This window comes from Camelus ferus, chromosome 20 (genome assembly GCF_009834535.1).
Source record: "Camelus ferus isolate YT-003-E chromosome 20, BCGSAC_Cfer_1.0, whole genome shotgun sequence".
NCBI classification, from domain to species: domain Eukaryota; kingdom Metazoa; phylum Chordata; class Mammalia; order Artiodactyla; family Camelidae; genus Camelus; species Camelus ferus.
Genome location: NC_045715.1, coordinates 33,349,764 through 33,376,777, shown reverse-complemented (window position 1 = coordinate 33,376,777; position 27,014 = coordinate 33,349,764). Strand labels below are relative to the sequence as shown.

The 27,014-nt window shown below is 38.1% G+C and overlaps 1 protein-coding gene and 1 long non-coding RNA gene across 2 annotated transcripts in view; one reads left to right on the top strand and one right to left on the bottom strand.

The window, feature by feature from the left end:
• Nucleotides 1–27,014, bottom strand: part of LOC116658311 — a 109,072-nt gene that overhangs the window by 5,032 nt on the left and 77,026 nt on the right. The window lies entirely within an intron of this gene.
• LOC102523784 (cysteine-rich secretory protein 3) lies at nt 1,214–21,645 on the top strand. Its single transcript, XM_032463229.1, has 8 exons — nt 1,214–1,297; nt 8,703–8,773; nt 10,787–10,903; nt 12,494–12,581; nt 14,506–14,654; nt 15,077–15,174; nt 17,097–17,185; nt 19,521–21,645. The coding sequence occupies exons 2-8, from the start codon at nt 8,705–8,707 to the stop codon at nt 19,646–19,648; spliced, it is 738 nt and encodes a 245-aa protein (XP_032319120.1). The 5' UTR covers nt 1,214–1,297; nt 8,703–8,704; the 3' UTR covers nt 19,649–21,645.

The window sequence follows — 27,014 nt, the reverse complement described above, 5'->3', positions numbered from 1 at the left end:
AGAGAAAAATGTTTGCATAGATGGTGATTCCAAGGCGATTTTATCCAGGTGGTTGATTCAGCTTATTGACAGCTCTGATTTCATATACATATGGGGTAAAATACATTTTAGGGGTTAGCTGGAGACACTGCATCTGAATGGTTAGTAGTATTTTCTGGGTTTTTTTGTTTTGTTTTGCTTTTGGTGCGGTCAAATTTATCCTGAGTTCTAAACTCTCTTATAAAGAACATTCAGAGTAGTATCTAATTATTTAACTTATTGATAAACTGTAATTAAATGATGTGACTGTTGATCAGACACTGGCCTGTTTTAGTTCTTTTTTGTCAAAAACCCAATAAAGCTAGTATAAACGTGAAAATGAACCAAAATTACTGAGCTACATACCACACTGTGCAATCCATAGGCTTGTGTGGGCAGCCAGAACTACCTGCCAGTGCTATGTATGTGCCACTTGCGATTTATTAATTTACACTTCCTCATTGATTAAAAAAAACTCAGTACTTGAAATCCTTACATTTCAGAGACAAAGAAATCTGACTTATTAGTACAACACATTTCATTTTTGAAGGTGAGGTGTGGAAGCAAGCCTAGAATAATGAAATAAAGCCTTTCATAGCTGAACAGAACCACATGATGATAATTTAGTATGTAATATAGATCAATGCTATGTTGAATTTCATACAACTAGAAAGTAAATGTTAATATCAGGAGAATACCAATGAGTTATGAGGTCTTTCGACATTCTGTTTTGAAAGACACTGTGACCTTGCATTTACAAAGATAAAGATTGTTCTCCCAAGCCATCAAGTCCAACTGATTACTAATGGGTATTTTAGATCTCTGTAAGAAAACACTGTATTCTCTAGAGTTTACAAAAGTGATACACTTAGCTCTACAGAGAGAAATAATCTTGAAAACTCTAATGTTGTAATGAGCATAATTTGGTTAAGAATTGTCAAAGTACAGATTGACAAAAATGTGGATAAATTGTAACAGTATATGAGTTCCAAAGAATAAAAGCACAATAGCTAAATGGCTACATTTGAAAGAGCAATCTGTTTTTAAAAGCCACGTAGAGAATCACAAGATAATGTCAAAAGTTCGGTTAGACAAGCAGCAATGAAATTTGAGACTACTGCTATTATGACAAATCCGGTTTCAAACCTTGTTGACTTAGATTTACTTGCACAACCAGAATTTGCCAAAGCAGGAAATAGGTATAATGTATATATACCTCTCCACCTTTCTTCTTCCCGCAGATAAAGCAGATTACTTCATCCTGCCCTGACATCCAACAGTAAGTGATAACGTCTTTACTTTAAAGTGAACATTTTATGACACCAATGTACTTACGCCTTGTCAGTGGTAAAATGATACGTAGTAAATGACTGTGGTTTTCAAATATCTGTTGACAACTTTTATTGAGAATAATGATATTAAGTTGTTACACTCTTTTTAAGCTAAGAAAGTAACATATAGCTCTATTCTTAGCAAAAAAGCACTTTTATCCAATTTAATATTTAAAAGATTTTTTTAAACTTTTCATTCTAAAATAAGTAATATAATTAATTCCCATGTCTATGACTTTTGGAAACAATTATACTAGAATTTCCTTTAATATAAAAATGAAAAACTATGGTTACATGTGAGTTCATACTTTATCTTAATGACTTTATTAATATTAACATATATGCATATGTGTTAATATAGACATTATTAAAATAAGTATGGGAAGCTATTGTTAATAGTTTTAAATCCACCGAAACAAAATAATAGCATTGACCTTGAGACAAAAAAGTATTCTAAAGATTATCAACATTAGATAAAATTTCCCCCATAAAATGCATTCAAGTCAAAAAGGAAAAAAATTAAAGAGTTTTAGAAGTGCTTCCATCAAAAGACAATCTACTCAGGCATTTACATTTATATAAGTAATTGAAGTATAATATCTGCTGTGTATGTTTTATGGAAGAAAGCAATTTCTGCATAAGGATTTTACCAATCCTTAACAATAAGAAGTGGTCCCGGATAAACAGATCTTAAGAGACCACATAACTACCTACTGACAGCATGTAAGGAGTTATTTACATCACAGGAGGATGATTTTACTTCAAAATATTTTATTAATGTTTTTCTCCTGTATGGCTGTCATCCAGGAACCTTAGGGAAGACTTACCCTGTTGCCACAGGAGATGTGGTGTTGCTTCTTCTGCTAGTTAAAACCCAAAGCTAGAATGACCGCCTGTATGACCAGACCTCTGGAGGAGAATCGGAGGAGTTTAAACTGATGACTAACTTTTTAAGCCCGGGAGCTCCTCTGTAACGATGGGGCCCTTGAATGGAGCTCAGACTTGGAAGAGATAAAGGCCAAGGAGGAGGTCAGAACTCAAGTAATATTTAAATCAGATACTGCTAAGCATTCTAGTGATGTTGTTTAGGAAATTCAAGTAAAGGGAAGATAATTCATCCTTGGAAAGAAAAGAAAATGCTTTCCAGGAACTGTCAAGGTGGCGTTTATTACTCAGTTATCTTTACAAGCTTTCTGCATGATGACGTCTGAAGGTTCTGCAAACTCAAATAGTATCACAGGCTGCTTTCTTCTCGCAGACAAGGGGTGAGATGAAAGAAGTTGATTACAATGAAGATTAACTATCACGTTAGATTACATTGTAAAATATTGCATCAGATACTTTTCTGACCTGTGATTAGTATATAAACATCTGTCACTGTAATGCATACATTACACCCACGTGTGTTAATGCTATTAATGGCATCTTTTCTAGTCTCTTTAATCCTGTAAAACATTTCCATTCCTTTTTTTCAGGAGTGAGGGCTTTGAGACCAAAATGTCTGCACTGGGCTTATCCCCCAGTTCTTCTGCTTGCAAGTGTATGGCATTGTTAAATCTCTGATCCTGGGACTGCCCACTTGTAAACAGGGGTGTTGAGTAACATTATCTACTACCTAGATTGTTGCAAGTTTTAAATGAGCCTGTGAAGAGTAACACAGTGCTGCATACAAATGAAGCATCACCATACAATGGCATGATTGCCTGTGGCTCACCTAGGGCAGAGGGAGTATGTGAAAAGTTGCCTGTAAATCATCTTCTCTATTTATGAATGTAATCCCTCTACATTCATCTTTAGGTAACATTTAAAAAGGATCTGGTTTTATTTTCCTCCTTATAGTGAACTAGTTCCCCAACACCATATGCTAGATAATCTGCTCTTCCTTTTATGTTTTTTTTTTAAATGTTATATTGTTTGGTCTATCTCTTAAATATTCTATTAACCTCCACTGGTCCATCATTGGTCCATTCGTCTGTTCCTACAATAATATCAAATTTTTGTGAACAAAAGTTTGGAGTCTATCTTAATAACTAATATGAAAAGATATCCAAATTAATTCTTCTAGTAAAAGGTTTAGTTAGTTATTCATGGGCCAACCAGAATTTCTTATTAGAATTATAAAGAATTTTCATATTAGTTTAATTAGAGCAGACATCTTTATTGTATTAACGTATACTATTTGAGAACATGGAAATCTCTCAATTTATGCAGATCTTTTATGATCTTTTCTAGAGTTGTAAAGTTTTCTCTAAGAAGAAATTTTTCCTCTTGATAATTTCAGAAATTCTTCATAGTTGTTGTTACTATTTTGCGTGGTACCTTTTCATTTTTTTTTTAATAACATTCTAACTCCCTGAGAAAAACAGGCCCAATCTTACTAGTTGAGTGTTGCCAATAGGTCAATGGTGCTTTCTGTTGCTTGATATTGCATCTAGCAAACTTGTTGATTGTGGCGTATTCTCTGGACAGATGACCATATCATTTGAAAATAATAACAGTGTTACCTCTTTTCTTACAAAGCTTGCAGATATATTTTTTCTTTTCTCATGCCTTTGATCAGCATCTCTCCAATACCATTTTGAACAACAGTGGTAACATCAGTCATTCTTCTCTTGTTCTCAATAAACTTAGAGTTTCTCTAATAACTATAATATTTGCTATAGATATTTAGTATATTGTTATTACCAATTTAACAATCTCTTCTATTCTCCTCTGTTCATTTTTCTGGCTGTAAGTAGGGACTGAATTTAATAGTGTATTTTTTGCTGCATGATTTTTCTTTAGTCCGTGAATGTGACGAACTTGACCAAAAAAATTTTCCAGTTATAAATTATCCTTGTGGCCCTGATGTAAACTTTACTCGATCATAATAATTTAAATGCATTTTTTAAATTGGTGAGTTAGTTTTTGGATTTTTGCATTTCATTTGTGAAATGGGCCTAAACATGACTTACTATCATCCTTATCTGGGTTAGGAGTCAATCCCAGAATCACTTCCATTTGTTACCACTCCTTAGGTTCACTTTAAGAAGAAACAGCATCAGGAGGAAGTAGTCACACTAATTTACACTCACATAACCCTAGGGGGTGGGATGGGATGGATGTACGACTTTGGCAGCAGTGTAGAACACTCCACATACGTCTTCACGTCAGATGACGGTTTTATGTTTCCCTGATGCTATCTTGCTGATGTACGGAGCCAGGACAGGTGGCTAGCTCTGTTGCTGCAGAATTTTGCAATAAAGGGGAAGCAATGATTATCTTGAGGCAAGAGCTAGAACTCAAAGTCACAAAACGATCAGGCCAGCCACTGCCCCAGGATGCATCCCCTCCCTCCACTTCTCACCCACTCACCCACCACACACACACACACACACACACAAACACACACACACACACAATGGAAGTCGTGAAAGACTTACTTGCCCTCAGATTTTCTCATTATCTTTTTCATTCTATCTTGGAAGCCACTATTCCCTTCTATCCTTCTTTCAGAGTTCATGTTGGCGTGAAATAGGAAGCCTGCCTTCTTCTTCTCCTTCTCCTTCTTCCTTCCTATTCCCTTCCCCTTCTCCTTCTCATTCTCCTTCTTCTTCTTTATTATTATTATTATTATTATTATTATTATTATTATTATTATTATTATTATTATTATTATTACTACTAAAAGCTTCCTTTAAAAATGGACCCTTTATGAATTATCCTCTTAAGAACTAAGCAAGTTCTCCTTCATTTATAACTTGAAAATCCTTATTTTCACAAATTGGACTTTTAAGACAAGGAACGCTGGTGTAATTTTTATAAATATATGTTTTTTATCTATGAATAAGCATTGATACCATGTCATTGGAGAAAATAATTTATTTTCTTTTCCAAGGGAGGGTTTCAGACTTAGTGGGGGTCCTGACATCAGTGTGAAGGAGAGGCCACATGTTACAGTTTAATTGCATCATATAATTTAGAGTTCAAAAAGACACAATTTGCTCTGCTCTCTGTAATTAGACCCTAGTAAATGACCAACACTTGGGATTGTAAATCTTCGAAATCTCTGGATTTAGCTTTTCTCTAGTCACACTTAGGAGAAATTACTAACCTCTTTAAAAAGGAAAAATCCCAAAAGGCAGAATGGAAAATCATATAAGGAGAGGCTTGGTGACTTACACAGCAGCAGAATAACTCTTTGAAGGGAAAAGAAGTAAAAGGAACCTAAAGTTGGTCCCCAAGGAAACAGCAGAGGAAATCCATAATTACACACATTCAGAAATTGTCTGCATGCAAGTGGACCACAGGAAGAAGAAGCTGTTTCTCCTAATTCTTTCTTACGCTTTCTGTGTGACTCTACCAAACGGAACCGCAAATAAACCATGTCCAACCTGCACCTGCTACTTGAGGCGGCCCCTGGGGAAGAGGGGCGGAGTGGCGCTAAGTGGGGCGGTCTTACAGCTGATGATGGACTTTTATCGTAGTTACTTCATTCGACATATTTACTTCCAGAGCTCTGTAATATGCTAGACTCCTTCCTATCCTCCTCCAAAAGCATAAGAATGGGCCAGGGCGAAAGAAAATAAAACTCGACCTTCCACTTTTGCACACATGGAAAAGTGCAACACTCTCACAATCTGGGCTTTTAAATGATGGGCTCCCCTAAAGATACGCTGAGACTCCAAGGGTGGACGCGGTCATGTGTCGTTAACCTGATAGTGTTCAGTGATACCTAGCGTGCTATCCTGGACAGAGGATGCAAAGCTTGATGAATGAATGTTAAAGGAAAGAATAATACCTGGTTGTCATAATTTGCCAAAAAAGAAGGATTTTTTTTTTCTTTTGCTCTCAAATTCTCCAGGAGGCCCACTGGAGGCCGTTGCCTGAGGGGCATGCGTGCCAAAGGACACTAATCTAAGAAAGAATCATAGAAGCCCCCTCAGCTTGACCACTGAGCACCGAAGGATGAGCATCTTTGGCCATAAGGCGTTTAAAATAATGTGGACATGGTAGTCTGCCCTTTCCACATGCACTCTCTAGTTACGGGGAAAAGTCAAAGGTACATGAAGAAACAGAGAGCAGTAAGATCTTGCACCTGAATTAGAAAAACTGAATGTAATCCAAAGCTTACAAGGTGAGCTTTAAAGGTTCCCATTCAGTGACAAGATCAGTATGTTTGGAGTTAAGTTGTGAGTTTCTTTGAGGAAAGAGACTTAGAAATGTTCTTGTAGGATGTGGCTAGAATCCAGGTTTGAGGATTAACATGATCAAGGGCATAAACAAACGGCATAAGATCAAAGGATAAAGAAGGTCTGAGTAAGGAGCCTACCCTGACTAGAGCTACAAGGAAAAAAAGAAAAAGATTATCTTATGAATGATGTCACGGACTGGGTTCTCCAGGCAACAGAATCTGAGCCACAGGAAGTTACATTAAGAAACTCACTTGGGATCAGTTCTTTTGGAGGGGAGCTGGGGGAAGCATGAGTGGGTGGAGGTGTGGTGTAGTCCCATTGGAGGCTTCAGCCAGTCAGCTACTTCAGAGTCATTCTGAAGCTGAGATGATGTGTTAGCGTTGTCTCGAGTTGGAGCCAAGAGGTCAGGCCTTTATACCTTCCAACTTCCATCCTATGTCCACAGACATAGGATGAGGGGGTCTAGGAAAGAAGCGTGATCTGGGCCAGGTGGCCGTCTTCAGCAGAGCCAGGCTCTGAAGGGCTAAGAACTGAGAGATTTCTGCTAAGGAAGTAAGCCTCCCAAATAATAATAATAATAATAATAGTAACAGCAATGCTAGGACTCGTATGTCCTAGTATATGGTAATTTTTTTTTTAATGTTTTCGAATTGCTTTGACAGTACTTATCTCCTCAAATCTCACAAGAGCTCTATGAGGTGACCTCCGTCACCATATTCTAACTTGACAAATGATGATTTTCAGTTTCCTAGAGCTGGTTGAAGATGCGCTGGGTAAACAGCATTAGCAATGACAACAACAAAACCCCAGGCTGCCTACCTAACCCGTACTGCGTTCTCTTCCTTTATGACAGTAGCACTTGCCGAAGTTTAGGTTGGAGAGAGAGAGTGGGAATAGGATTTGATGTCTCTGCTTAAATGAGCACTAATCCTATTGAATCAGAACCCATTCTTAGAACCTCATTTAACTTTAATTACTTATTTAGAGGCCCTGATGCAAATATAGCCATACTGCAGGGTTCAGGCTTCAACATATAAATTTTGGAAGGGCACAAACATTCATCCTAAGAGGGGGCTAAGGATCTCCCATGTACTATTTGATGTTCTGCTTTTTTTTTTTTTAATTTAACTTTTGATGTTCTGCTTTTATTTTTAACTTAACTTTTGAAGCATAAACATTTTCCTTGTTTCCAAACCATCAAAAATATAATTTTTATGTCTAACATTTTCTAACAAGAGGATATACTTGAATTTATTTAGACATTTTATCTCCCTAGTATTGAGCGTGTAATTCATTACAATGTTTTACCATTATAAATATTAATATGATGAAAAATTTATGCCTGAAGCCTTTCCAGTATACATTATTATTTCCTTGGAATTACGACAAATTGAATTAGTGGGGCAAAGGATGTGAACATATTGAGGATATTAATACAGACTGGGTTGGTAATACCCTTAAATGTGAGACACATACATTCTATTTTTAGATCCAGAAGGAGAGTGTTGCCTTTTTTGGAATCTGATGTATCGTAATAATGAGAAAGGTCTGAGTGGGAATGAATGGGGACACTGGCTGCATGGGCGGCGTTGAGGAGAGTGGTTGAAGGTATTAAAGAAAAGCACTTACTTCCTACGGTTCTAGGAACACAAGTACATGAGCCAGAGCTCTGGATGGAAAGAAATGGCTCATGCTAACTGGTAATTTGAGGAGATGTTAATAGCGGGATATTTATAAAGGATTAAGCAGGGTCTAAGGAAACCAGCTAGGACAAATGCAGCTCTACCCTAGTCAGTCACATTTGGGAGCTACCACTCCTCCTGAATGGGCAACAGTGAAGAAGCCATTCCTAGAACCCGGGGTGTAGCTTTAACAACAAATTGCAGGTCTAGGGTGGAGCTGAGTAGGATATCTCCAGCATCTACAGGTGAGCTTCAAGACCTTCAGTCAAGTGCTTCTGATTGTTCTTCATTGTCCCCATTGGAGGCTCATGTGTGGGGCTGAATCCATCGTCATTCTACTGGCACCTTAGGACCAGGTCTCTCTTGCTATATTACTCATGGATTTGGTGTAACTGAGATCCTCACATCGTTTTATTGTGTTTTTTCTCTGTGTTCCCCAGAACTTCATGCACTAAACATTCCAATGCAGGTCCATGTTCCCTTTGTTTTTTTCTCAGCAATGGCATCCTTCACACTGTGGCTGTTCCTGGTGGCTGTGTGGCTTCCGTTCTTTCTTGCAAATGGACAGGTATGATCAAAGTTAAAAATCTCTTCAGAACAATTCAAGGAGCTTTAAGGGATCACTAGCTACGGAGTCAATTTTTGAAAGCAAAGAATGCTGAAGTGCCTGGTACATCACAAAGTACTCCCTAGTTGCTCAAAGTACTTAATTAAGTCAAAGGCTGTGACAACCAATATGGTAGCTTCTAGCCACATGGGGATATTGAACACTGGATATATGGACAGTCTGAGTTGAGATCTTCATAAATACAATGCAAAGCATACCTAAAAGATTTGGGTAAAAAAAAAGGAGGTTAAAAAATCTCAATAATTTTAATATTGATTGCATGATAAAAACAACATTTTGATTATATTAAAGATTATATTATATATATTGATTTAATATTCATTTTCTTAAGTGGCCACGAAAAATTAAAATTATGTGTAATGCCTTAGTTATATTTCTATTGACAGCACTGGTCTATGGGTTTAAAAGCTAATGAAACTTCTCCTGCCCCAAGATCTTTTCTGATTTACTTTTTTTTTTAAGGAGCATTTTTTTCTGGTTTTTTTCCCCAAGTGTTTTGTGGGGGGTGGGGGAGGGAGGTAATTTGATTATTTATTTATTTATTTATTTATTTATTTATTTATTTATTTATTTATTTATTTATTTATTTTTAGAGGAGGTCCTGGGGCTTGAACCCAGGGCCTGCAGCATGCTAAGCATGTGCTCTACCATTTGGGCTATGCCTTCCCCGCCAATTTACTTTCATTTAATCCATTTCAGTGTGATTCCACCCAGAAAATTAACAATACACTTATATAATCTCAAATTAGCAAAACTTCCTCATTTGATTGTTACTGTGTGAGAATAATTACACTTATTGTTTCAATTTTTTTAAAAGACAGTATTTTCTTAAGATAGTTAACTATTTGGATTTTTCTCATAATCTTACAATTAGTATATGGAAGATAAAATATTCTAATTATTTCCAATATGCTGCTTCACTTTAATAATCCCAGGAACATGGACGCAGAATGAGCCAGTGGCAATAAAATGTGGTCAGACCTATGTTCCCAGCCTTTTCAGATCTTTGAGGGACTCAGTATTGAAGAAGGAAAGAATAAATTATCCCAGATTGTCAGGGGAAGAATCAATAAGGGACCCTGTTTAGACTTACACTTCAAAACTTGACTCAAGTTCATATAACATCAGACTCTTCTGTAAATTTAGGTCATCAAATTGCTTAAACCTGGTGGGAATTATTCACACACCCTACTCCACCTCCAGGTTTAGGACTCGTCACCCCCGACACACACACACACACACACACACACATACACACACACACACATACACACACACACAAAGATACACCAAAAGCATCAGTCACATTTCTGTTCCTGGAAAGGACAAAGTCAGCAAGAGTTCATTAACTGGAAGGCTTTGCTCCCTCCAAATTGCCTCAGAGATTTGTTTAATGTTGTAAAACTGTCTTTTGAGTGACCCCAAAAATCTGCTCTGTAATAGGTGGAATCACTTACTGGAGCATTGGATGCACTTGGACTAGGCATCTACATTCTTGCTCTAAACAGACACCACGTCAGAACAAAGTTCCCCTTAAAGTCTAAAAGGAGTCACCTGCCTGTGTTGTTAGCATCTCTTTCTGCAGCCCGGTTCAATATGAATGAGCCTGACTTGGTGGTTCCTATCTTGTAACTGTCATTATGTTTCCACTCATATGTCTAGAAAAATCACATGCAGATGTCTCTTGATACTAGAAATTGGTACTTGTGGCCCTAGGGGTGTTTTTAATCATCGTGCCATGAATTACATCCCCACTCTCAAAGTGTAACACCATCTCTTTCTCATTCGAAAGTCATAGTTTGGGCTCAGATTCTCTGGCAATGCTTAACAAATAACATCAGCTTGAACTGAATGCTTTTCAAAGTAATCTTTGTTCTCTTGAATGAACTTACTCATTCTTATATGCACGTCTCAAATCTTTGAAAAAATAATTCTAATTTGACTTTCCCATAGGATCCAGCTTTTGGCACATTGTCAACCGCCCACAAGGAAGTCCAAATCAAGATTGTAGACAAACACAATGACCTAAGGAGGACGGTCTCTCCACCTGCCAGTAACATGCTCAAAATGGTAAGAAGCAGTAACACCAGGAAAGTGGCTTGAGCCCGCTGCGATAAGGGCTGTCACCTGGGAAATGACATTTCTTAACTTTGGGGTTTAGGAAGTTCTGTCTCTGTTTGGTTGTTTCATTTGAGCTGTGTTATGGACAGGGAAGAAATCCTTTTTTAAAAAATTCCACATTCTATGTTAGCTTATAAATTGTATTTCCTCCTTTTGTTCAATGTTCTATTTGCTAGAGAAGTATGATCTATCAGAATCTATTCTTTATCATGCCCATTTCAGAGTTTACCATATTTGTTAAGGGGAATTTCTCCTCCTAGAAGAAAAAAAAATGCAATCTATATGCATATATATTCTAAATGCATATATATATACACACATATACATGTATATTCTAAGTGCACATATATACATATATACACGTATATACATATATGCATATACATATATATACACACATATACATATATATATATATTCTGTATAGAATTTGGGGTGCCCGTGGAGCCCTCAGAGCCTCTCTATAAACCCTGGGATAAGACCCTGGCCCTGAGGTTAGTGTGCCCTCTGACCCTAACAAATTGACTTTTAGATACTTTCACTGGCCTTTCCTGTTGATTTGGATCCAAAACAACTTTCCAATAAGTTCTCTGGGCTGCGTGCAGCTCTTCTTCCCAGTCCCTCAGTGCAGTCATACCTCCAATATTATCACCACCCTCATCATTAACATCCCTTCCCACTGGGCGCCACTTTGGGACCTAGACCTTTTCTAGGAGATATGTTACTAGCAGGGGAAATCTAAATTTTGTTGACTTTAAGGAAGAGAGGACAAAAATATCTTACCACTGCAAATGTCACCCCCACCCCCACCCCCAAATGGCCAAACATCCTCTGAGGGGTCCCCTGTCATAACCCCAGAAGGGCTTGTGCAAGTGAGGGGTCCCAAGCTTAAGCTTCCTGGGCTCCCTAGGACGGGGCAGAAATTCTTAGATTTGTTTTATAATCGTTCAGTAACTTGTCCAGTTCACAGGGCTCTGTAAGTTGTGAAGGCAGAATTACAATGAAATCTCTGGACATCAGGGAGAGGCCATTATGTCTTTCTGCTCACTCTGTCTCCTAACCTAGGATCAAGAAGGCCTTTCCCCTTCAGGATCAGTGCCAGGCCATTTAGGGTCAATAAGAGCCCACTTTTTAGCCACATGTCTCCCAAATGTATTCACTGGGGAGAAAAAAAAAAGCAACTGGGAGTGAAGTATGTCAGCTCCATATTATAGGAAAACTAATCTCAGTACCTCCACTTGTTGATCAATATTCAGAGTAAGACTATTACTAAAAATCTTTAGGTGTGGTTGCTATGCCATCATAAATAGACCATTAACTATCTTAGATTTTTCAATTAGGACAGACATACTATGCATATTTCTCTGTGGAGCAGAAACGGCACACCAAGAAAGCTATCTTTGATCATCGCGATAATCAGAAGATGCATGTACAGGAATTTTATAATGACGTAAATCAATCTACCAGTCTCGTTATAAAGCTTATGCTCCTTTGTAGTTTGAGCACATATCTTTTTTTTTTTTTCTCTTCTTGTTTTAGCAATGGGACAGCAAGGCAGCAGCAAACGCCCAAAACTGGGCAAATCAGTGCCTGTACAAACACAGTAAGGCCAAGGACAGAACAATCGGTATGTGATTTAACATGTATTTGTTGAGTAAATGAACAAGTAAGAAAATATGGACCATTTCTGATGTGCATTAAGAAATCTTTGTGAATAAACGTTGCTTCTAATGCCGCCTTTTCAAGTTAAAGTATCTCCGTGGATGACAGAACTGGGAAGCACCACCTTGTACTTAATTTACAGAAACTGTCTCACACAGAATCTTATTTGTGCCTCTTAACCATCTCCTAAGCAAGGCAGTCATGTGCCATCCCTTTCTGTATTTTTTTTTGTCTTTTTTTACTATCAAAGTATAGTCAGTTTACAATGCTGTGTCAATTTCTGGTGTACAGCATCATGTTTCAGTCATACACATACATATATAGATTCCTTTTCATATCCTTTTTCATTATAAGGTACTACAAGAAGTTGAGTATAGTTCCCTGTGTTACACAGTAGAAACGTATTGTCTATCTGTTTCATATATAGTAGTTAGTAGCTGCTCATCTCGAATTCCCAATTTATCCCTTCCCACTCCCTTCCCCCATGGTAACCATGAGTTAAACTGACTGTCAGGGGGAAAATGATTGTGTCTTAAAACGTATTTGTTTCTGTATTTATAAAATATGTTGAATTTTATCAAGTCGTTTCTGAATTTTACTCAAAAATATTTAACATTAGCATCCATTCCTATTATTTTCTTTTTAATTTTTGATAACAGTCAGGTCTTTTGTCTATTCTGGGTGACTACAATACATGTAATACTCCATCAGACTCAAAAATGACCTTTACATCAAGAACATAAACACAGTGAGATACAATATCATATATATTAAATTTAGATAAAATATTTACTTAAATTATTAAAAATGACAGGGGTGGGCAAGTCTAATTTGAAAATAGTAAATAATTTACCTGTTTTAAAGTAGGACTGCATTGTTATTCGTATTTATACATATACATTTATATATATATTCATAGTTTTTATAATTTAATGAAGTTATAAAGAGGGATGTCTGTATTCAGTAGAAGATTGATACAAATGGTCTTGAAGATCTCAGTCTACTGTTAAAATTTTAGCTTCTTTCTTTCCCTCTTAAAGGAGTTATCCAAGAGTAGTTTATACTCCCTTTAAGTAGCATATAGATGTTACATTTTAAGCCATCCAAATAGAAACGCTAGGCTTGAAAAATATATCAAAATTTTTCTGTGCTGCAAGGCACCTCTTTCCTTATTCTTTGAGAATCTGGCCTGTGATGTTCTTGTTTGTTTGGTTTTTGTCTTTGTTGACTAAGGGAAGACCCACAGTCTTTGAAAATACTCTCCCCAGTGGTGTCACCTGCTTCATGCCTGCAGCTCTTAATTAAAGGCTGAGTATAGATTTTTTTCTTCAATGTCCACACCAAATAACAATCTCAAACATTTATTTCATATATTAAAAAATCTCTGGTGAATGTGGGCAAGAGTAAGAGAGAAATGATGATGAGCTGGGCCTTTAGCAAGCTTACAATATAAAGCGAGAGCTACTGAGGCATACACTCAAGAGAAATGAAAAGTGAAGGGGGAGGATAGAGCTCAGTGGTAAAGCATATGCTTAGCATGCATGAGGTCCTGGGTTCAATCCCCAGTACCTCCATTAAAAATAAATAACTAAATAAAAATCAAATTACCTCCCCCAAAAAACAAAAACAAACAAACAAATAAATAAGAAAAGCATAAATGAATGAATCTAGAGAGAGCAGATAGTTAAGAAAGAAGGCTTCATCTACTCAGAATTGTGCACGCTGAGGCCAGCCTCAAGGTACTAGGTACATCTGCTTACAAATGATGAGAAACTCTCCTGTATTGATCCAGTTCAAAACTATGAGCACTGTGTCTAAAGACCAGGGACTTTGCTTTATTTATTTATTTGTTTTTCTTCTTTCCCCATGCATGATCTTTTTCTTCTTAGGTACGAGGCAATGTGGTGAGAATCTCTTTATGTCAAGTAGCCCCACTTCCTGGTCAAATGCAATCCAAAGCTGGTATGATGAGATCAATGATTTTACCTATGGTGTAGGGCCAAAGCGTCCCAAAGCAGTAGTTGGACATCTTACCCAGGTAAGGGGAACCCTGCTGGCATAAATGCCCTAAAAAAGAAATCCTCTCCAAATTCTGTTGGATGCCAATGTTGAACTGAGGGGGAGGTCTCAAATGGGTAAAGAGAAGTCTTGGCATTTTGTGGCTATTCCAGCTGTGAAATATCATTTGTCAAAAGTCTGTAGGCTTTTGGTAGGGAAATACACTTTGTATTTTTCTAACAGTCTAAGTGGATACAACAGTGAATGTACATGGAAATGCAGCATTTTAAAAGGTATTTTACTTTGATTCAGTAATGTAGCTAAATATATCCATAAGGTATGTGGAAACAAAATATATCAGTAACATTCTTTTCAGCTTTGTATTTCCTACTATTTGGCTTTTTAAAAATATATTTTCTTCTTCTCTAATGCACTCTCATACCTCCACTTATGGGTTTGTAGGTTGTTTGGTACTCATCTTTCCGTGTTGGATGTGGAATAGCCTACTGCCCCAATCAACGTATTCTGAAATACTTCTACGTTTGCCAGTATTGTCCTGCGTAAGTATCTCCTTCAAGTTTGCTGTCAATAATGCCATCAGCAATTTAATATTTAAAAATTTTTCTATAATAGACCAACCAGACTTTTAAAAAATGCCTATTTCAGTAGAGGGGAGGAGGGATAAAACTTAAGAAAAATTTTTTAAATTTGAGACACAATCAGTTTCTTAGAAAGAAGACCAACTTCTCTGTTCTAAATACAATATTCTGAAGCTCTCTTTCCTCATGTCTGAAACGCTTTGTCTTCTAGCTCATTTGCCTTTTCTGAAGCTCAGGGTTGCTCCATGGGTATATGTCATGCACGCTTCTCTCGGTTGGGTGTTGTCAGTTCTCAATAAATTCACACACTAGAAAGCGAAAGCTTGATGGCTAGGTCATGCGTCAAGGAGAGGTGGCAAATGGGGAATGACATTTTAATAATTCCAGCTCTTTATATTCAAATGGTTCTACACCTGCTTAACCCCAAATGCCTACATTACGCCAGTAAGACTTGATAAAATTTTGGATGTCAAAGGTGTTTCAAGAGACTCTTGATATTTTTCTGGTTGTCAAGAAAATTAAGTATCTCAAGTCTTTGCTTCTTAGAACTTAACACCAAAACACTCTGAAGGAATCATCCATTGAGATTTTGATGTATAGCAGAAAATATATCCCTCCCTCAAGCAATATGTTTGAATGATTCACAGAAATTCCTATGGAGATACTAAAGTAATAGTCACAACATATCTGTTAGCTTTAATTCATTTTTCATGTTTGGAAGTCCCTACCACTGGAGTGAGAGGTTCCCCCCCCCCCATAAACCAAGCTTCCTATATGATTTATTTTGAGGCTGTAAATAGTCCAGGTGAGGTAGGCTTCCATTTTGAGAAGTAGGACGTTCAGAGTCATTTCCCATAAGCACCTACTGGGGTTTAGTGGGGAAAACGGAATGGTCCTGGAAGAACATATCCAAACTCACTGCCTGGCTGTGAGAGGGGAGGCCTCTGGAACCAGGCACCTGCCGTGAGAGCCGGAGTGAACAATGTGAGGAGGAGGCGGGGGTGGGGGGAGAACTTCAGGAACTGTTGTGCCTGTTGGATCATTTTCCGAGCGCCACCACACACACAGCTACAATCCACACAGAGACCGAGATTCAGATACGTTGCGTGGTGTGAGTGAGATTTTGCCTTGTATTTTCAGAGAGTAATGACCAATAGGATAACCATCATCAAAGAGGTGCCAGGCCAGTCACTGTAAGATCAATATACCCTGGAAATCAGTGTTAATGATCTTTTTTCCCCCCTAACATTCCCATTTTTGGTAAACCCAAAAAATCTCACACACATACAAAAAAACTTCTAGATATTCAAAAGCCCATCGACCTCTTAAAAACACACCAAAAATTACTTGGCAATCACCATCTCTAACCTGGAAGCCAAAAAATTATCCCAGAGCTTTACTTTCTCTGGTTCGTAGTATAGAAATTATCATATTTTCCTTTTCAAACATAAAATTGCACTTAGCATTACTATTTCCACATCGTACTGCAGCCGTCTTTCCCCAGGAGCGTCTCTTGTCTCTCTATGGAATATATTCACCGCTAGCCAGTGCACTGGGGTTCATGGCCTTACCAGTTTGACCACGTTCACTGGGAGATTAAAAGTATGCTGAAATATACTCTGAAAACTTTAGAGCCTATTTATGCCATTTCAGTGGCTCAGGTTGGGAGATTATGGTCAAGGAAGTGGGTGATGCATGAATTCTTCTCTTACTTTGCATTGCTTTCTGAGTATACTTTGAGAATGTTAGTTTTTTTTTTTTTCCAGTTATTTGACATGATTAAAAACATTGAATAAATATTCAGGCATATGTGGTGATGGATGCTTCCCTTGGAGCATAAACCAAACTGAAAGATGTCTGACATGTTGTATTTCAAATTTCAGTGGTAATATTATTGGCAGACAATATGTCCCTTACCTACAAGGAACACGATGTGCCAGCTGTCCCAAACATTGTGACAATGGACTATGCAGTAAGTTTGAAATCATTAACTCGCTTGTATAATAAAATGACCCAGGGGAGGGTGTAACTCAGCGGTAGAGCGCATACTTAGCATGCTCGAGGTCCCAGGTTCAATCCCCAGTACCTCCATTAAACAAATAAATCAACAAAATAAACTTAATTACCTCCCCACCAAAAAACAAACCAAAAAAATTACCCAACATTACTAAGAATTAGGAAATATTCTGAATGTAACCAACTTAAGCAACGCTTTCACGCAAAAGACAAAAAAATTACTCAACAGAGGTGCAGTTAAGCAACAATTTTACATCATTCAGTAGTTTATGTATCATTTGCAATGAAAAGCCTGTTACTGTATATAACCTAAGGAAACAGCTACCATCAATGTATATTTGTGACTGTGTTGAACCCATTACATGTTGGCATATATGAAAAAGTTTCTGTGGAAATTATTCATTGTCATTAAGTATTACTTTTCTTTTCATCAAAGTTAATGTCATTATAGCAAAGGTGGCATTTTAAAAAGAGAAAATATGTATAAATATAAGGGTGTGAGACTACAGAATAGTTTAATCTGGACAAGCACATCAAGTATTTTAATTCTTTATAAGTCAATGAGTTCATCATACTAAATCCTTTCATTTCCCCATAGTGTAGTTAGAACCATCACATTTAATTTAATAACCACTTGCCCTTTTGTTTGCTAATAACTTTTACATACTTTTAAAATGTCAGTTCGAATCTGCTGATAGTGTTATTAGCTCACAGAAGCCTCAAAAATATTTTAGCAAAAAGGAGTAAAATTAATGTCATATAATATCTAATTTCCAGTGTTGTGAATGGAGGTACAAAGTGTTGGCATCTTTTTTTTAGTTGGCATATGTTATTACAATGATTATGAACAATATAGTTGACCCATTAACTGAGATTTTTACCTCTCAAATGCATTCACCTGACTGAATTGTAGCATTCTCTGGGTGAACTGCATCGCCATAATTCAGAATATTGATGATATTAAAGCCTTACAGAAATCAGCTGAAGGAAATAATACTTACACCTCTGCTGAATACTATTTGTTAAAGAGTTTGGAATTTATCCTATTAGTAATAAGCAGCCAATTGGAAAGATTTTAAACAGAAGAGTGAGGAACTCAGAACTGTATTTTATAAAGAGCTCCTGGCAGTAGTCTGAAGAAACAACTGGACAGGAAGCCAGCTTGGAGACTGTTGAAAAACATGGGTTCAACAACAAATAGATGTAGAAGGGGAGGGTTTAGCATGCACAAGGTCCTGGGTTCAATTCCCAGGGCCTCCTCCAAAAATAAATAAACTTAATTACCTGCCCCCTGCCAAAATAAAATGATTAAATAATAAATAAACAAACTGTTTTTAATGTTAAATTTAAAAATTATTTAAAAAAAATTGATATCTTTACTGCATTAGGGCAAAACAAATAAAGAGAAATGGACAGTTACGAGAGAGAGAAGGCAGTAGAATTACCAGCTCAGTTACCTGTGTTTGTTGGATGCTGATGAAAGGCAGAGGGGAATGAGTTCAGGTCGATGCCTAGTTCCTGGTTTAAATTATTTACTTGGTTAGGACTGCCATTTCTCTGAGACCCGGTGAATCGGGTCGAGAGGTGGGGAGGGAGACCAAGTGAAATGCCAAGCTCGTGGGTAGGATAATGAATTTGATTTGAGGATTTGTTGAGTGTGTGGCCACGGAAGGACATCCAAGTGGAAATGCCCGGCAATCATAGTGAAATCTCCTTTTGTTTTTACACTTTTACACCCACCTCTTCTCATAACGATCTCTTAGAGTCTGGCATTAGAGTCTGGAGCATCAGTGTCCAGCGTAACTTTTTGCTTGAACGGAAATGTTCAATGTTTGCACTGGCTTGTAAAGTAGCCTCTGGACACAGTGGCCACTGAGCGCTAGGAACATAACTAGGATCACTGAGGACCTGACATTTTCATTTGACTTCATTTTCCTTAAATTAGGTTTACATTTAAACAACCATGGGAAGGGGCTCTCATTTCGGATCATGCATTTCTAGAGAGATTCATTTAAATTCATTTGATTCTGTTTTCTGAGAGATGAAAGGGGGTCCATTCCTTTCAGGAACGTTTCAAAAATCTCACATTTTAAAAGGAGGGATGGATTCATCAGTGAGTTTAACACAGAGACCTTATGTGTCCCTCAGGATCTGAAATGCCCATCCCAGTGTAGTGATGCCAACATGTTTGTTCAGTTCCCTCCTCCTCAGTCCCCCTGAATTTACCACTTGTGTTGCAGCCATGGAGGAAAATGATAATGAAGTGACTCATTTCTTTGTTTTTATTCCAGCCAACAGTTGTGAGTACGACAACACCTATGCTAACTGTGATTCTCTGAAGAAACAATGGACCTGTAACGTTCCTTTTGTGAAGAATAATTGCAAGGCTGCCTGCAAGTGTTCGGACAAAATTTATTAAAAGCCCAGTACAGACAAAGCAGGGCTGCGTGCAGGAGGGCTGCATCACCTGCGTGGACTTGACGTTTGCTAACGAGGAAATCACAGACACGTTAGCTACCACTTTGATTCCAAATAGTAATAAGTCTTTGTCTCCCGATCTGCTTTTCATTTTACAGGATTATTTTTTTTTCATACAAAAGGTTAAAAAATAAGCTCATCTATGACAACAACTTTGGATTTTGATAAAAAATCGGGCGATTTCAATTTCATGAATTTAATCAAGTTGAGGACTCTTAAAGTTGTTGTCTCTTACAATGAAGTTCACTAGAAACCGGAACTGAAATTGAGAACCACGTATAAAATAAACAAGCTGCAAGGATATACCGTACAGCACAGGGGGTCTAGCTAATATTCTATACTAACTATAAATGGTGTATAACCCTTAAAAATAGTGAATCACTATGTTGCATACCCGAAACTTATATAATATTGTACATCAACTATACCTCGATTTTAGAAAAAAGACTGGGGAGGAGGTGAGAAGTTAAACCAGAAAACGTGGAAGCCCCAAGGCCTGGGAAATGGAACAGAGTCTGATTGAGAACTCACTTTTCAGCTCCTACAGACAACCCCCAGGACCAGCTGGCCTGCCAGCCTAGGGTGGTTCTCCCTCCTCCCAGTCTCCCTTCTCCTTCCCCATCTCTCAAAACCATGCCTTGCAGCCCTTGGGTGGAGGGTAACCTGGTGCTGGGAAAGAGCTGGGTCCAAAAAAAAAAAAACAGGAAAGAAAGAGAGAAAGAAAGAAAAGAAAGAAAGAAAGAGAGAAAGAAAGAAAAAAGAAAGAAAGAAAGAAGAAGAAGAAAGAAGAAAGAAAGAAAGAAAGAAAGAAAGAAAGAAAGAAAGAAAGAAAGAAAGAAAGAAAGAAAGAAGAAGAAGGAGGAAGGAAGGAAGAAGAAGGAGGAAGGAAGGAAGAAAGGAAGAAAGAAATTGAGAACATTGTTCCTAGAACAAAATGTGTAAAAAGAGCAGGATGTAATATCATTGTCACATGAATCCTGGACTACAGTCCTCATTCTTAGGGCCACTTACAACTAAGCACCTTCCAAGAAGTGTCCACATGTGCTGTCTTTAATTTGTCCTCTCTCGTTCACCGTTCTACCCACTGATCTGGCTCCTGTCCCTACAATTAAATTCAAATTGTTCTTCCTAAGGCAACCTCAATCTTCATTTTGCCAAAATCAATGAAGATTTTTGATTCTTCACCTGCATAAACTGCACAGTAGTATATGGCCACATATTCTTTTTTAAGCCTCTCTTCTTTTAGCCAAATCTTCCCTGAAGAAGAATTCAAAATAATATATGGAGATACTCTTCCCCTAGGAGATAGAACTTAGTCCCCTCCCTTTTGAGTCTGGGCTTAGAGATTCACTTCCAGAGAGTAAGCTATGGAAAGAGAACCGTCGTAACTTGACAGTGGAGAAATCTGGTCAACTGCCGTCTTAACCAGGTGATCAAAGGTAATATCACCAGGAACCAGTCACATAGCTCCATGAACCCCTGTATATGATGAGATTAGAATAGCATCTCACGTCTGTGGTACTCCTTCTAAAAACTTGCAACCCCAGTCTCATTATGAGATAAAACCGCAGGCAAACTTAAGTTGAGGACTAATCTACAAAATACCCTGACCAGCACTCCTCAAAACTGTCAAAATCGTGAGCAAGATTCTGAGAAACCGCTACAGACTAGAGGAGAATAAGGAGTCAGGCCATGTGGTCCCCTGCATCGTATCCAGGAACAGCAGGAGGTCATTAATGGGGAAAAAAAAATGGCGATATCTGGATAGAGTCTGGGGTATTTTTAATAGTAATGTTGTTTCTTAGTCTTGACAAATGTATCAGGGTGATGTTAGATGGTAACATTAGGGGGAACTAAAACTGGGACTTCTCTGTACTAGCCTAGCAAAATTTCTGTAAACCTGAAAATACTCCAAAATAAAAAGTGCATTAAAAAAAATCCTTTTTTCCTTGGCTCCATGACACTTCATACTTTTTCTCCAGATTATCTGGTTGCTCTTTCTGAGATTCCTTACCTCTGTCCCCCGACCCATCAAGTTTCAATTCCTCTATTCCATGACTAAATGTTTGATTTTGTATTTTTCATGGACGTCTCAGATCCTACAAACAATGGGGTTGTCACATCAGACTCACAGGCTTAGCCAGTGTCAAGCTTCACTCATCATTTCAAGGAAGGCAGTAGCCACGAGGCCAAGCGAGAGCCGGGAGAGGTCCAGGGCCACCAACACAGCACCCTGATGCCGTGTGGCTGCACATTTCTTCTTCTCTACAGTGACAGACCTCCTGATTAGTCAACTTTCAAAACCTTTCCATAGACTTCTCAAGTACTTAAGATCATATTCATACTCTTAAACTTATCTGCCAGGGGCTGAATAATCTTTCTTATACTTTGCTGCCTAATCTCACTTCATTTCATTCTCCGCCTTATTTCTTATGCTCCAGGTACAATGATCTCATTAAATTTTTTCAAGCACCTCAAGATTTTTCTTACCTCAGGGCATTTTGTTTGCTATTAGCTTTGTCTAAAAGAGTCACCTCTCTTTATTTGCTTATTATTCTTTTGTTTGCTAGAATAATAATTATTTGCTAGAATAGCTCCTTCTCATTCGATGTCATTTCATCCAAGAGATTCCTTTGGGTAAATAACCTGAAGAACTCTCCTCATTCTCTCCCATAGCTCCCTGCACTTTCCAGAGTAATCACCACAATGCATAATAATTCATTCATGCATTCAACAGCTGTCTACTGAAAACAGTTATGGCTCAGAAATTTAATTAGATACTTTGAAATAGAGTGATAAACAAGACAGTTTCAGACTTCATGGGGTTCACAGTCTAACAGAAGTGAGAGAAAGAAAACTCTTTCACAAAGAAATACTTCATATAATTTGGAAGTGATAAGGCAATCAACTAAAATGAGCAAGAGAACAGAGAATGACAAGGGTCAGCTGGGAGGCAGAAATGTTTATTTAAATAGGAAAGTCAGGTAAAGCCTCTCTCAGGTGATGGCTTTGGATGGAAAACACAATGGAAGTGAGAAAAGAACCAACACAATGATTTGATCGGGAAAACTTTCAGGTGAAGAAAAGGGTGAGTACAAAATTGTTAGGATGGAAATAAATTCGGCATATTTGAGGAAAGGCAAGATGCCTAGAATGGCTGGAGCAGAGTGAGCAAGGTCAGGTTAATTTTAAAAAGGGGTTGGAGAGTTAGGAGGAAACTGAGTCACAGGGTGCCCTCTAGGGCAAGTAAAGAGTTGCGATATTATTGCAAGACAGCAGCCAGGAGCGCACACTGAAGAAGAGAGATGATGAGATGGATATTGTAAGGGAGCAAGATTAGAAGCAAGAAATGACTTTAGAGACTGTGGACTAGAAGAGAGACTGAGTTAAATCGCACAGAATTATAATGTATATTATACACCCATATATGTCTACCATGTATAGAGTACCATTTCAAGACATTTTTATTTATATCATGACTGGAAACAAGAGAAATCTCTCCCAACTCAGGCTTGTGTTACGCTACACCAAAGCCAGACAAAGACATCACAAGAAAACTATGGACTATTGTTCTTCATACATAGATGTAACACACAAGCTTATTCACCATGAGAAAGTGATGTTCTCCCAGGAATAAAAGGTGGTTTTGACATTCAAAAATCAATCAATGTGATCTACTATATTAATAAAATAAATGTATCAAGTGCAAAAAAATGCACTTGACAAAATTCAACATCTTTAATGTAAACAGTTTTCAGAAAACCAGGAATTAGAAGGCAACTCCTTCACCTTAACAAGGAAGACCTTACAAAGTCCTCTAGCTAACTTACACTTAGTAGTGAATGCTTGAATACTTTCTCTTTATATTATTTTATAGCTGCAAACATCATTGTAGTGCTTTTCAATCTGGAATCCATCATTAGGAAAAAGGGAAGGATGTCAGTTTGCACCACTCATGTTTTAAGTTTACAGCTAATGCAGTAAGATAAAGAGGAAAAAATTAAGGCCATATAGATTAGAAAGGTAGAAATTTCTTTATTTGCAGAATAAAATAATCTGTTTTTACAAAAAAAAAAAAAAGATCTTTACAAAGATCTGTAGGAATCTTTTAAAAAGCCACTAGAATTAATAAGGATGTTTAGCAAGGTCACACAACAGGGCGGCGGGGGGAGCACCTTATGTACAGAGGAACAGGATAAGATTTCGCAGCAGGTTTCTCCTTGGAATCCATGCAAGAACTCAGTCCCCCCACCTCCCAGGCATTTCCACAACTGCTCCTTTCAGCTCCACACACTCCTGACTTCTGATTTTACAGCAGAATTTTAGAAGCACCTGGACTGCTTCTCTTAAAAATGACCTTCCATGTGCTCTCCAACAAGTGTAGACCTAAAACCTACAAGCTTTCTGGATTTGCCCTCCATACGAAATTCACCATCAACAGTGCTTTTTCCTCTCTCCACATTCCAACATTTTGTCCTATTTCCGCTACTCTAAAGTTAAAAGGGAAATTGTCACTACACTCTTCTTTCTCCCGTCATCAATTTCTCAGCTCTGTAAATCACCCTGCACAGTGATCTCAGGTAGTTTTCATAAAACAATATTTGATCATATAATTTCCCAGCTCTCTAAACATCAATTCTTTTCCCATGTTACAAAAGGAAGCAAATCTCCTTAGACTTCTATAAAAAGTTTCCCCAATGTTTTCAACAGTCTATTATTCTGAGTTAAATATGCCTTTAAAAACATTTTTTTTTTAAGTTTTTAATGGAGGTATTGGGGATTGAATCCAGGACCTCGTGCATGCTAGGCATGCACTCTGCCACTGAGCGATACCCACCCCCCAAATACGCCTTTTGATGCATTGACTTGTCTGTTTCTGCTCTTCCATCCAAGTGTACAAAACTTTTCTTCATTCTGATCAGGTCACACACATTTTTCAAAGCACTTCAAATGTCAGTCTACCATCTAGTTTTTACCTAGGGTGATATCAATGCACAGAACTTCCAATAATTACTGTATATATTTTGTTTCAACTATTTAGCACTAAACTACACTACCTGGTAATACATATGTACATCTTTTCCCCAGTACAATAAATCTTAGAAAAAAGACACGATGCGTCCTTTCTTCTGCATCCCCTAAGAATCTAGGCCAGGTCAATATTTATTCAGTCTTCAAATATCTATCAAATGCAACCCACGTAACCGGTCTTGTGCTAGGCTTTGGAAATACAGCAATAACCAAGAGAGACATAGTCAGTGTCTCAAACACATGCTCACTGACAATCTCTTATCACATCAACCCTCAAACGGCTCTCATTCTGACATCATCTACGGGAACAAAGAATAACTACAGGTATGGTGTCTTCAAGAATGAAAAAATAGGAGAGTTACAGTGAATTATAGACTATTACACTGTTACAATGAAGTGTTCTGCACTAAAAAAAGAACCAATGTACTAAGCCATTTTATTTATTAAAAGTTGAGCAGTGTTCAAACTACTATATACAGAATAAACAATGCCCTACTGTATAAGATAGGGAACTATAGTCAATAGCTTGTAATAACCTAAAATGAAAAAGAATATATGTATATATATATATATACACACACATACACACACATATATGTGTAACTGAATCACTAAGCTGTACACCCAAAACTAACACAACATTGTAAATCAACTATACTTCAATGTTTAAAATATTCAAATCAAGGTATAACTCATTAAAGCCATCAACAGTCTAGCAGGAAATCCTTTAAAAATAAAAAAAGGTTGAGCAGTAATTTTGTCCAAGTACTTGAAATGTTTAATAATCTAAGCAAGGTGCAATGAAACCACTAACATAGTAATGAGATAGAGAAATCCAGGTATAGAGTTCATAAACATTCAGAAAGGAAAACAGTCAGGAGTTAACTTGGATTGAAAGCAGTCTAGGGTGACTTCTAAATTCCAAGATCGTTTTAGACAGTGGTACTTGAACCTCAACTGAAACAGCAATAAAGAAGGATGAAAATAACGTCTGCACATTGGCCACTTGGGATTTTAACATTGTCCAGGGAAAATGGCACTCAGCACCGTGAAATATGGCAGTTAGAGCTACAGTTGCGCCTGCATGAGTCTCAAGGGTTGGAATGAGAAATGCCAAGCCTCTTTCCATGGGGTACAGTCAGCTAGTGTGTGATGGATCCTAATCTTTGGTTTGACATGTTTCGACCCAACCCATCCTCTAGGTAATGAGTTACTTCATTCCTTTCAATCTTGAAAACTACAAACATAGGGGGAAATCATCTATTACTCATCTACCCTCCATAAAGCCAGGTAGGAGTCTTCAACCAACACCTGCTGTGAAGCCAGCAGCTGTGAATCAGGAATTCTGGGCATTTTTCTAAGACTTGTTCCTGTTACTCTTCTTGAATTTTCAGACCATAAAACCTTCAAAATACCAACTTCATCTCTGCAACCCTGAGCGCCAGACTGGTATTGGGCTTCGAACTCAAGTATCTATGGACTTCTGCAGTCTGCTCTTTAAATTCTGACCCACGTTAAGATCGTGTTTGGAAAGGGGCGCCTTTTTCAGTACCCCCACCCCAGCAGCTTGAATCTCGATATCGTCTCCATCCTCCTCTTCCTGTTCTGCGCAAGCGTGAGCAGACATTTATTGTCCTCATCAGGTGATGGTAATGATGCCAATGAGAAACTGTGTAGGGTGTTCACGGTGCATCCCCGGAGGGAGACGGGGAAGATGCGCCAACAGTTCAGGGCGCCGACGACTGCGCTGAGGGCATAAAGCCGGTGACGTGGCCCGCACGTGGCTGGCGGGGTGTTTCACGCCCGCCGCCGGAGGCACGAGCCGCAGTTGGTCGGTGCCTGCGGCCCGCACTCCTGCAGCAGGAAGATCTGAGCTCTGGAGCCTGGGTAGGAATGAGAGCAGCCTGGGAAACTGGAAATGCCCAGGGCCGGGGAGGTGGGGTGAAAACCGGGGCGAGAAAACTCTGTGGGGCGAGGGGTCCTCTTCTGGCTCTCCGGTGGGCGCACGGGCTGGGTCAGTTCACACCAACCGTAGAGTCTTCCGTTTTGCCGCTGGGCATCCATCCGCCAAAGACTTTCAACATCCTCTCTGTGTGTATCCGATTGAAACTCTTTACCTACTTTAAAAGATAAATCATTCTGTTTACCTGAAACACTCTGAGTCTCAGGAGAACCCTGATGTCATCTCTAACTGTGGCATTTCATGAGATCAAACTGAGAACTTTGGCCTCAAATCCACTCAGTATGTGCGTGACTAGGTGTAGAAATTATCTTCT